This window comes from Venturia canescens, chromosome 4, assembly GCF_019457755.1.
Source record: "Venturia canescens isolate UGA chromosome 4, ASM1945775v1, whole genome shotgun sequence".
NCBI lineage: Eukaryota > Metazoa > Arthropoda > Insecta > Hymenoptera > Ichneumonidae > Venturia > Venturia canescens.
The window spans coordinates 4,613,389-4,626,243 of NC_057424.1; the positions used below are offsets into that span (position 1 = coordinate 4,613,389).

The 12,855-nt window shown below is 39.5% G+C and overlaps 2 protein-coding genes across 5 annotated transcripts in view; both read left to right on the forward strand.

Annotated features, from left to right (window-relative positions):
- Positions 1-12,855, forward strand: part of osp (outspread) — a 106,130-nt gene that overhangs the window by 48,517 nt on the left and 44,758 nt on the right. The gene's annotated exons all lie outside the window — the stretch shown is intronic.
- On the forward strand, positions 4,863-7,612 carry LOC122410189 (acetylcholine receptor subunit beta-like). The gene is made up of 7 exons (XM_043418289.1): positions 4,863-5,319; positions 5,426-5,470; positions 5,622-5,731; positions 5,882-6,092; positions 6,429-6,606; positions 6,706-6,858; positions 6,964-7,612. The coding sequence occupies exons 1-7, from the start codon at positions 5,113-5,115 to the stop codon at positions 7,350-7,352; spliced, it is 1,293 nt and encodes a 430-aa protein (XP_043274224.1). The 5' UTR covers positions 4,863-5,112; the 3' UTR covers positions 7,353-7,612.

The following is a 12,855-nucleotide window of genomic DNA, read 5'->3' on the forward strand; positions in this document are numbered from 1 at the left end:
TTAGTAAATAAGCTGCGGTTAAAATCGCTTCTCCCCAAAATTCTTTGCTCAACTCTGCCCCGTGTATCATAGCACGTGCTTTCTCAGTCAATGACTTGTTCATACGTTCTGCTACGGAATTTTGTTGAGGCGTATACGGTACTGTTAAGTGGTATTGTATTCCCTTCTCCGTACAGAAAGATTTAAATTCATTTGAGAGATACTCTTTTCCATTATCACAATACAAGTGAGCTACTTTTAAATTGAAATGTGCTTCACTTTTAGCAACATAGTCTTGAAACCGTTTTAAAACATCGGATTTATGACTCAATAAATAAACAACAGTGTAATGAGTAAATTCATCTATGAAAGTTACAAAGTATCTTCTCTCGTCAATTGTAGGAGGTGTGATTGGTCCACACACATCTGAATGAATGACAAATAATGGTCTTGTTACATGTGATCTGTCCTTTTCTTTTGAAAAGCTGAGACGTGCTTGTTTTCCGTAAACACAAGCTTCACAAATGTCATTCGTGGGATTTATAGCTTCTAATTCTTTGCGATCGAAAAGCAAATTATTCCTTTTCATTTCTAGGAATTTTGACTTGCCCATATGACCTAAACGCTCATGCCAAAGTTTATATGTGATTGAATTTGCATTTGCATTATTACACATTTTCTTGTGAATGATTAAGTCAACACATATCAAATTGTAAACTGACTTACCATTTGCGATGATTTTGTCACCTCTTTCAATGGATGTTTTGCCATTTTTATGAAAAATAACTGTCATACCAGAGTTTTGAATTTGTCGTACTGATAATAAGTTATACGGAATTTCCGGAGCGTATAGCACGTTCTCAAGGATTCCTGATACTCCCTGATCTGTCGTCACTTCTATGGTTCCTTTCTTCGTCGCCATGATAACTTCGTTCTTCTTCGCCACTGTTATCTCCACTGGTACTGGCAAATCCCATACCTTCGAAAAGGCATCATCTCGATTAGTCAAATGATGAGTTGCTCCAGAATCAAGAATAAAAGTCAACTTATCTTCTGTGTCAATCGGCTTATTAGATGACACTCGAACTCCAGTCATGAAACCGAAACCTTCAGTATCTTGAAATTGCACTGTCTGGATTGTTCGTTGACGGTCCTCCGAGTTTTGCTTTCTTTGCTTATAATAGCAATCTTTTTCCTCGTGGTTTCTTCGTCCGCAGAAATCACACCTTTTATTATTATCATTTTTTAAGTTGTGATTATTTTTCTTGTATCTCGTGTTTTGCTGATATTGTTGAAAGTTGGATCCCCGGGCAAATTTATTGATTGATTTTTGTTTAAAATTCTGTCGACGGTTGTTGAATTTTTTTCCATTTCTGTTTTGTTTCTGTGATTTATCTTGATGTTGAACTTCTGTTTGCAACACTTTACCACTTGTGTCGTTTCTCTCATTTTGTATTTTTATCTCGTAGTCTAGGAGTCTTGTTTTTACAAACGTAAGATTCACTTTATCATCGGCCATCGTTTGAATTGCTGTTGTCACTGGATCGTAGCTTGTCGGCATAGTTAGAAGGAGTCTAGCAATTTTACTTGTTTCTTGTAGTTTTACTCCGGCGGCTTCAAGTTCGACAATCGTTTCATCAAATAGAATAAAATGTTTTGTCAAGGAAGTATCTTCTTTAAATTTGAGAGTAATCAATTTCTTCTCCATAGTCAGCTGAGATGCCAAACTCTGTCTTGCATATAGAGAATCTAATTTTCTGAATATTTCACGCGCGGTATCATCGTCTTTCGCGAGTCCAAGTGCGGAATCACTCAAATGTTCAATTATGGCACCTTTCGCAAATCTTTCCTTACTTTCCCAATCTTCTGTCATTTTTTCTGGTGGATCACTTTTAAGTACACATGACGCATTTCCTTCCGCGATCAAAGCAAACATTCGCATTTTCCATATACTGTATTTTTCACCGTTAAACGGCGTAATGTTTCGTTTTGTCTTTTTATCAATATCGTCACTCATGATCACCTTTTGAACTTCACTATAGTTTCAATTACCACGACCAATATTTCACCATCAATAAATGTAGATTATTTTATCGTAAATCAATATTCATTATTTTCAAGTAAAACTTTTAAATGTATCTTATTATGTGCCTGGGCCCATAACCTATTGGATTATGGAAGCAGGTTTTGAAATAAATGGCACAAAGTTTAAGCAGAGCAATTATATATTTTATTCAATGAACTTTACTCTAAGAGATCTATCGATTAACTGAGCGTTGCAGTGGTCGAAAAAGTGACTCTGACTCTAACGACAAAGGGCCTCGTGTCGACCTCTTTCTTTATCTGTATATTCGTTATATAAACAAACTTCTAGGACTGCGAGCACGCTCTCATGTGTATTGTTTAATATCAAGTTTTATTACTATGCTGATGGATTATTTTTGCTCATATTCCAATATTATTAATATTATTAATCGGCTGAAGCATAAACTTTTTTCAATTTTCTTATCAAAACTCGTACGAGCTAATAAGTTATCGAATTACATGAAAATTTGTTTCCGGGTATTTTACAGTTGTGTACCAAATTTGGTCTAAATTGGTTGAGAATTAAAAAAGTGATTTCAATATGTACACATATGATACAATACCAGAATGGGCCCAATATTTTATTTTGAGAATGTTGATACAAAAATAGGAAGTAGTCGATAGTGTAGTGGTTAGCGTCTCGGACAAACTAGGTAGGCATTAGGTAGGAAAGTTGTAGGTAGGCAGTTCAAATCCCCTCTGAAAAATTTCAACTCTAAAGAAAATATAAAGAACTGTTTTTTTTTTAACTAATTAAAATTTCCACAATGACGGATAATTGTATAGGGTGATAAAATAAGCATGATTGAAAATAAATATTATTTAATTAAATAATCGATAACAGGCATTCGCTGGGGAATGACGCTGGGTGAATGTGGGGCTAGCATTGGGCAAACACCGGCCCAGCGTTGGGCCGTTGTCCAAACTAACGCTGGGCCGATACTGGTCCCAAGCGCTAGCCTACCGTAGGACCGTAGCTATCACTCCAACCGTGGTGCTACGGTTGGCCGAGTTATATCGCCAACGGTCGTCCAACCATCGCGTATAGTTGGCGCGGTACTGCACCAAGCTTGGGCCAATGGTGCCGTTTTTCACGGGCAGCTTTGCTTTCCGGTATTTCGGATGAAAAAACATGAAAATTGATTTTGACTTCGAATCATTAATAGAAATTTTCATTGTCGAATGAATCGTACATAATGCATGGGATGAAGAATCCCCTCTCGGCAAATGAAAAATCTTGTGTTTTGTTTACATCGTTCTTGCGTATGCAATGAGATCGATAAAATGTTCCTTGAAGCTTTGCGCGGTTCGATCATCGCATTATCGTCATCATGGTCGTATCTCGTCAATGTGACACTCAAACTCTCGAACGTAATCGGAAAGTGGAAAGAAAAAACTCAATAAGAGCTAGGAAAAAAGCAACGAAGAAAGGAATTGATATAAGAAAAATGCAAACGGTTCCCTTTCAGGCTCGTTCGTTTTTATTTCAACCTCGTTCGGTATTATTTTCAAAGCATGAAATACGCTCGCTGAAAAATCGGTACAATATTAAACACAAGTAAGCGATCGACGGTGTTGCAACCAAGTTCGAAAGGTGGAAAATTCATGAAAAAAAACGCCAGTTTCCTCGAGTTTTTTGTTACTTCGTCAACCTCGAGAATATTACGCAAGTCTTTTGTTATTCGTAATAACCTAAGCGTACGCGGATGCACGAGAGTTATTACGGTGACGAGGAAAAACATTGTTACTTTTTTTTCTCCCGCATCCTGAGAACAGAGGGACACGAGAAACGCTAGCCATTTTAATTGATGTGTAATATCAAATTACACATTTTCATACATACGAGCGAGGAGAGGGTGACCGCAGAATTATGAAAATAATGGAGCTGAATGTTAGGGGGCAATGGAACGAGGTCCGACGATGACGAGCGCGTGTCGTAACCGCTTTATGTGCGCACGTTTCGTTATCGCAATTCTCTACTCTTTTTTCTTCTACTCCCCATTGCCCTCATTTTCCGTCGATCTATTTTCTACCGTTCATTATTGTTCATAATTGTTATCATCAAAACGTTGCGACGAGCTGCGAACGTTCCAAACTGTAATTATCATTCAATTAGTAAACTTAAGGAGTTTCGGTACAGGCGATACAATGTTGCCATGCTAATCCATGCTAAAAAAATTAAAAAATTCAAAAAGTTCAGAATTTTATAAAATTTGGTGAACATATTCTTTAGTGCCAAATTTGACGACACAAATTTTTTAAGATTTTTCTTCTACACAGTTATCGAGTAATCGATCACTAAAGTTTACGTGTATAAGCATAGCGTTTCCATATATATAGGCATACATTCCGGGCATGAGAAATCTGCTTTAATGCGTAATTACTCGATAACTAAGTAGAAGAAAATTTTGAAAAAATTTGTGTTTTCGCACTTGATGTTGTAGAACATTATCACCAAATTTGATCAATTTCTTAATATTTTGACTTCTGTACCGAAACTCCTTAATAGAAATTGGAGATCCGACCAAAACATATTTTGAAGCAGAAGATTCGGTTGAAAAATTTGTGAAAATTTCCTTTTTTTCATTGAAATTTCAATCGAATGGACTTTGAGAAAAACTTCTTTTGAGAAAAGAAAAGGAAAAAAATTCTATTTTTCCTATGATTTTTGGAAAATTATAATAAAATTGGAAGGATAAAAAAAAAACAAAATTCCCATAATTTTTGAGGTTCTGCGTTCTGGCTCGATCTTTTCGCTACGTGTTAAAAATTCTCGTATCGATGCGACAAAACGTTGCATTTATTAGGAGTCAATATTTTGCCAACGAAATTTTGTCACGCGTGAGCGAATATGAAAATTCGTTAATTGATAGTGAAGCTGCGGCTAAGAAGATAAAACTAGTACGAGAAACACGTAGAGGGGCGTCTCGCGATAATTTGTGGCTTCAAATTTCACGGGGCGTTTAGTGAATCGATGTACCCGCGTAAAAGTAGCTCTAGTCAGTTGCGCTATCGAACGCGACCGAGTCGTGACTTCTCGTTGCCACGATGAGAATCTTAAAGACCTTAGTTTTGGTGCTTTTCTCAAGCTGTGTTCTCGCCGATGAGAAATGCAAGGACATTCTGTCGCGATCCGTGCTGATGCGGCTCGAGAAACATCTTTTCTGTGCTTACGACGCGTCCCATCCTCCCGCCAAAGAAGGCGGTAATGCCACCAGAGTTACATTCGGAATGATACCGAGAATAGCCAATTTCGTACGTATTCGTGTAAAAAATAATCAACAAACAAAGAGATAGAACACAAAAAAAGAGCCAAGATCTTTTTTCACGTAATCCATCATTTATTTCAATGATTCGACAGGACGTAGAAACCGATAATCTCGAAATTCACGCAGTCGTTTACATGGTAAATACGATATTTGCAAATTTTCATATATTTTTAAAATCCTTTCGTATTCGTCGAAAAACCGGTTTGATCGTTGCTCGATGATTATTATCATATTTTTAATGAATTTTTCAATAAACTCCGCCCATGAACGATCGTTGGCTACGGCAAGGCGTGGTCGGACGAACGTCTAAGTTGGGATTCCGCGGTGTTCGAAAACACCACGATGCTTTATGTCCCGATCTGGAAGGTCTGGAGCCCGTACTACGAGGTTCAGGGGCGGTGAGTTTGACCGAATTCCGTAAGAGCCCTTTGCACTCCTCAAACTCGCAAAAAAATGCTTCAAGTCGAACAGATCGGGTGGAATATGTTTCAAAAAAAAAAAAAAAAAAACAAAAAATATAAAAATTGCATTGACTTTTAAACGCGCAGCGGGGGCGGCGACGGTGGCGGTTCAAGTACAACACAATGCGTCATACAGTCTGACGGAGATGTGTCTTGTCTCCCGATGGAGACGTACACGACCAGATGTAACACCGATTTCTCACTTTGGCCTTACGACCGTCAGAATTGTACTTTCGTCATCGGATCATGGAGCTACACCGGCGACGATATCGTTTTTCACGAAAGCATGGAACCGCCGGTACACACTGACGATAACAAATGAACTGATCCAACGACACTTTTTGGTCGATGTACGAATCGTGGCGAACAAATTGGAATTGTTGTTTCGACAAAGTTTTGTCGATTCAACGTTGTTTTCTCCGCGGTTAGAAATATCTGAGCCAACGAACTGAGCATTTGGATGAACGGAATCTTTGGTTGGATCAACTTCACGATTAACGATCCGACTAAAATTGTTGTTGAATCAGCTATTTTCTTTTTTCCTTGCGCACCACCAAATGGAACAAGCTTCGATTAAACAACTCATTGTTTTGCTTAAGAACAACGGGAAAATTACGTTGGAAATTTTGCACAGGTGCACATGGATTATTTTTTAATGAAGAACGAGTGGAGAACCGTCGTGTCGAGAGCTGCTTACGAGAGGAAACCAGGCCATTATTGGAAGAACAAAACGACATCGGTTCTGGCGATCGATTTCATATTGGATCGTGTCAACGATCACACGAGTGCCATTTACATAACACCTGGAACAAGTATATCCATTGTTGCTATTTATTTATAAATTATCTGACTTGAACGACATCGCACATGCAGCCGGAACGATGATACCGCCTTATTGTAATTGTTTGCAGTATTGATGCTACTGACGTTAGTCACTTTGTGGCTTGATCCAAGATCCGTCGAACGTATAACGTTGGCTTGTTTGAATGTGATCCTCCACACTTTGTGCGTCTCGAATCTCCACTGGGGGTTGCCTCACAATGGTGAAGCTCTTCCCAACATCAGTGAGTAGCGAACAAGTCATTTTTATCGTTGATTGACTAAAAAATTACGGAGGTCAACGATCCGAAGCAGATGCGACAATGAAATCGGCCCTCGTTTTGTTCCAGTGGTTTATTACATAAACTCTTTCTTATTGGCCTTCTTCGCGCTTGTCTCTACCTTCGTATTACGGACGATTCAAGAGCTCAAGCGATCACCACCGAGATGGATTTCGTCGACGGCGACCCTCGTTTTACGCAGTAAAATCGGCCAGTTGTTGTTGCTTTCCATACTCGATCCGAAGGCGTCCGCTGGCATTGAATTCGACGCCGATGATACCAGCGATCTCGTCAACTCCGAACGGAAGGAACCGGCCTGGGGTTATTTGAGCATTTTGATCGGTTGGCTCACATTCATCATTTTCTTCTTCGTCTACGTTGTTATGCACGCTATTCTCATGCCTAACGCACCGATGGAACCGCCTCCCGAGGCCCACAAATTTATGTTCTACTTCTAGTCCGCTTGTCCCAAGTTTTCCTCTCGATCGGTCCATTATTATGACGCTGAAGTTTGCAACGTTGAAGTTCAACGAAATGATCTAAAAAACCCTCCAATATTTTCAGTTGTTCTTCTATTTCGTTCCTTGCCGAGTTTGCAATTCGTAGTTTCTCAACCTGCTTCGTGAAATAAAAAATTGGTGAATTACAAATGTTTTTTTCGTTCGTTTCGTTGGATCTGAATCGATCGAGTGCGCAATAAAATTTCGTTCTTTCCGGAGTGATGCTCATTATTTCATTTGCATGTTGAACTGACGAACAGCCCAATTCCTGCAGAGCCTTCTCGTGCATGGAACCACAGACATAAAATTCGCTCGCAGGAAATTTTGAGGTTTTCCTTTCACGAGAACCCTCTTTATACGAACATTTGACCAATTATTCATTTTTCTTCCCACTATCGAGTGAGAATGCACGAGGAAGAAACTCGAAGCCATGTTACTGAATATCGATCAGAGAATTTCAACCTCAAAAAGCGTTAATTTCGTTAATTTTTTAATGAAAGCCGCTCACAGAGATTCTTCGATCACCAGCACATTTATATTCGACTATTTTTCCATTGACGAGGAAAACAGTCCGCGCGTGTTAAAAAGAAAAATTGATGATCAAGTTGGAAAAATGTCAGAAGCAGAATGCTTTCTGCAAACTGCGGTTAATTATGATGAAAAATGAATTTTTATTCCTGGTGGTCGCGCGAGGTGCAATATAGCGGATTATTACAATATACATATTTACTAAAAGAACCGCTCGAAATTTCGCATATGCTACGAGTGCTCTACTCGTGCGTCTGCAAAATACATCGCACTCGATGAATTCCTCTGGGAAAGAGAGTTTCAGCTCAAAGTCATCTTCAACTTTGGTTTCTCATGTCTATCATCATCTTTCTCATATTTATCGTCCGGCTGTCATTGTATGGAGGAAAAAAATAAGGAATAAATTAAGAAAAAACGTAAAATGAAGCTTATGAACGTAAATACGAGGTTATATGGATTTATTAATGCATAGCAGTTTGTCGACGCACACAGAGGGTATATAGACGGTGAAAATAACGTAATCGTGATCCGCACCACGGCGGTCTTATCGGCGAGGCGGTATATAACTGTACCTACCTGTCCGCGAGCCTGCGCGCGTTCTCTTCTCGTGAAGCCACAACCACAATCACGCTTCTTTCTCTCTTTCTATCTTTCATTTTCTTCTTCGTCCTGTTCTACACCAGACACATACCCGCTTATCGTTTTCTTTCTCATTCTCTCGCAAGAAGAGATTCGTCGTCGTAGCTCGAAGACGTCGTCGTCTCCGTCGCCGTCGTCGTCGTCGTCGTCGTCGGTGCTCCGCGCGCGCTCAGCAGTCCTCCAGCGGCGCATACCGTACTATTAGCAATTCTACCGTTACGATAAATATACGTGAAGGAACACACCGGAGCACGGAGTGAGAAGTAAAAGAAACGCGTTTTCTATTTTTTACCTTCCTTTTCTCTCTCTCGATCTCTCGCTCGCCATCTCATTCCGTGTTGTTCGCAGAGCAAAGAGAGAAGTGAAGGAAAATGTACAGGTATAATGATATTTACGTGGCAATTCGAAAAAGTACATAAGAAGAAAAGCATCGGCGATGAGCATAACGAACGATCACTCCAAATGTGAATAAAAATAATGTGTTTATTTTTTTTTTAATTGACTTTTTCTTCTTCTCAATTAATCGCCAATCGATTTTTACAACGTCGTCGTCGCGCAATAACGCGGACGCGATTCGTGAGCAGAATTATTTTTCGAGAAACGTTTTTTTCAATTTTATTTATGTTTCTTTTCTTCGCCGTTGTTTCTTCATTGTTCTCGCAGGCCTCGTAAAAGTGGCTGGTATAATATAATGCCACATCACGAGGCATGAGTTTAGAAAATGCACACCCTTTGGCGCTCATTATAAAGTTGGAGAAGGACCGAATTAGCTAACGTTCTCGTAATAATCCGTGGTGCACGCACTCCCTAATATACATTTACTTCTATAAGTGTGTGTGCGCGCGTGTCGTTTGGAACAAGAGAGAGGTGAAATTTTCAGTAGAACGATGAATATTTTCCATCTCTTTTTTTTATTTATCTTCTCCCTCCCTCTCCTTCCATCTCTACATCTCTCGCTCTCTCTCTCTCTCTCTCTCGCTCGCGGACAAAGATTACTGCGGTAAGATTACAGGAACGAAGGATCGCGAGGCGAGAGACGAGGAAGCCGCGCAAAGGAAAGGAAATGGAACGAAGAAGCGACCTGCTATGGAACCTTTCATGTAGGGTTTACCTGTTCCTGACTCGAAATTTATCTCCATGCAATAACTACGTTTCGAAGATTTTTTAGTTTATTTAATTGTTTTCTCCTCTTTAGGTGACACGTCGCACGTTCGCCATCGCAATCATAACAATTTGTTAATTCATTATTGATCGCTTTAAGCACAGAAGCAAATCCATTAGCACCAAAAATAATACGACGCTGAACTTTGCAACGTTGGAGTGCAACGAAATGAACGAAAAAAAAAACATTTTTAATTCATCAATTTTTTAGTTCACGAAGCATCGGTGCAAGTTGAAAAACTATGAAATGCAAATTCGATAGGGAACGAAATTGGAGAATTACTGAAATTATTGGAGAGTTTTTTTAGATCACTCGGTTCGACTCGAACGTTGCAAACTTCAGCGTCATAAAATAATTGATTTTATTCTTTTTTCGCACAATCCTCGTCCCCCAATTTTGTTAAATTAACACTGCATTTACACGTACGATCTAAAAGTTCGCAGCGTACAATGAAATTCAATGCTTATACGGTGCTGCCGCGGCTATACACGATTTTGTCAAAGCTCGTACACTCTATGCCTGTTCTCCACAATCACGTCTCGTGCATGAATATAGAGGTCCTCTATACGTAAAGAGAGTGGCGCTGTAATCATGGCAACAACGCCATTCTTCAGTACATTATTACTATAGCGTAGAGCATCAAAGTGTCACTGTTTCCCAAAATCTTATTTTTTGTCACGAAAACTTATTTTGTGTCAAGTAAAATTAAGATAGTTCAACAGACGATATCTCCGAAACTGAACGGTCAAAAATTCTCATTTCTTTAAATATTAACCCCACAATAGTACTGCATGCACGTGACTGGTTTTTCTATTAAATTTGTAAAATCCGTTTAGCGTATGTAATAAAAAACGTGAAATAGGCATCCCGTACAAAATGACCCATTTTTAATAGCAAATATCTGGAAAACTAAAAAGTTAATCGATTTGAAATTTTGACTGTCGATCCATGAAGGCTATTTTTATACCTTAAATTTCAGCCTTAAGATCGCGGAGAGATTTTTGAAACGATAATCTACCGTCCAGCTATTTGTTCCAAAATGAAAGTTGATGAAAAAATCCCTAAATTTGATGCCTTTTTAGTTGTATCACGGAAGGATGTCGACGTTTGACATGCTTTTTTGTGTCAACCGATTGAGAAAATAAAAAATAACATCGTGATATTTTCTCAATGGTAGGCCCCATATGCAGATAGATATGCGTATATATATGAGAGTTAACTATAAACGAAGAAGGAAGGAGAGCTTAGGTGCCCGCGAGGAAATATTTTCTTAACCATCGGTGAGTCTCGATCGACCCGGAAACGACGTTGCGGTATTTCCTGGAAACTCCGGGGTCCCCCCGAAGCCAAAGAGAAACAAGAGTGCACCTTATAGGCTGGTATTAGTTCGCGTTCTTATATCTCTGTTATATGTGCATTCGAAAGATGCACACTTTCAGACTGCATTTCAAGTTCCATAGTAATTTTCTATTCCATTAGTTATAAGCTTCTTTTTTAATGTTCTTTCCTCTTTGCTCACGCACGTATGGGACATTAGGTGCTCACTCGGTCAAGCGTAATTTCGGAAGAGGTTCTTCACCCGTTTTACAAAACTTCTCGTCTTTGATGTCCGTTGATTTTTCTGGGTTCATTGCTCGCTTATTTTCTCCATCGAAAATGGTCTTTCGGTATCGATCGTTGCCGTCAATCGATGTTGGCATTCCGTACTGAAAAAATTATTAATAAGGAATAAGGAGCCTGAAAAAAATTGCAGTTTTCTCGTAATGCCCGTGTACTATGTGTGTCACGCTTTTTCTCAGTCTCCGCATTCTTTATTTCTCAACAAAGACGAAGCTATCTCTGCGGATGCTGTATAATGCGATTGTGTTTCTGAATCTTTTAATTATACAGATAGAGTGCTCGCATTTCAGTTTTTCATACTTACGTGTGGTTTTTATAATTGCTTTTACTCTTCGAGATTCTCCGTTTGGCAGAGAGACAAATGGTAAAACCGGCGAGCTCGATCGTTGCGGAAACAATTGTCGGGGCAAAACATTGTTGCAGAAAAAAATCGCGGAAATTGACGCTTCGATTGATAAAAAGCGATAGAAAGTCGCAAGGAGGAGGAGGAGTTTTCCCTCGGTATGAAACTTCACAAAACGAATTCAGGTCGACTTGATCGGAACTGTAGGGAGTCAGGACAAAAAAAAACAATCGTGTCAAAGTGAATTACGACGGCATCTAACGTTTTCGCGAAATGACGCGAGTGTCCTCCGGGCTCGCTAGAACTTTTAATCGATTCCAAAGAAACGAATCACTTTCCTTCGCAATATCCATTATTCTACTGCGACTCGATAAGTGTCCGGAGAAACAAAAGTTCTGCAAAAAATCCTGTACGAAAGTATTCGTTCATCCGAAATAGAATAAATCAAAATAGATTGAGAGAAAATGAAATAAATAAATATAATAACAACACTGCGGGGCTGTATTAATCTCTCGTGAGAGACAGGAGAGATCATTAATTTTCCTGGAATATATATAACTCAAACGCCGGTTTGGTATTCGCGAGTATCACGTCGAGTGTGCTCGCCATCGGAGAATCGCGTCCTCTCTCTCTCTCTCTGCTCTTCTCTCGATGAGGAAACGAACCAGGCCCAGGCGCGTTTGATTAATCGTTCGTGCATATGGTGGTAGGAAAAGAGAGAAGAGACCAGTGTCGATCGCCAACGATGACGTGACACTTGACGTGACGTAGTGCTCGATGTGCACTCGCCGTGCAACTGCATATCGAAATAACATGCTTACTCTACAGGCGTTTCGCTGTTGAATTGACGCACCGTTATGTTCGTGCACCTAAAAAGGACTTCATTGATGGAAAAAGGCATGAATTCCGTCATAATGATCATTTCTGTTGGCAAATACTGCGATTGCAAGGCAAAAGAAGATGGAAGAGAGAGAGAGAGGGAGAGAGAAAGTGTGAGGTTTGCGCATGTGGAGCGCGTCATTTCCTTTCGCATCTCTATGCATTTCGCTCATTTTCTTTCTCATTCCTCTTCGTCCTCTTTTTCTTCGATAATCACGAAGTCGATGCATTCTATCAGAGATTCCGTGTGAGCAAAAAATCGATTAATTTTGCTGTAAGGTACAAAATTC

Excerpts from the sequence above, each read along its gene's own strand:
- LOC122410189 (XM_043418289.1), top strand. The coding sequence starts at position 5,113 with ATGAGAATCTTAAAGACCTTAGTTTTGGTGCTTTTCTCAAGCTGTGTT. Across the intron at positions 5,471-5,621 it reads TTCACGCAGTCGTTTACATG|GCGTGGTCGGACGAACGTCT; the intron begins GTAAATACGATA and ends GGCTACGGCAAG. Across the intron at positions 6,859-6,963 it reads TGAAGCTCTTCCCAACATCA|TGGTTTATTACATAAACTCT; the intron begins GTGAGTAGCGAA and ends GTTTTGTTCCAG.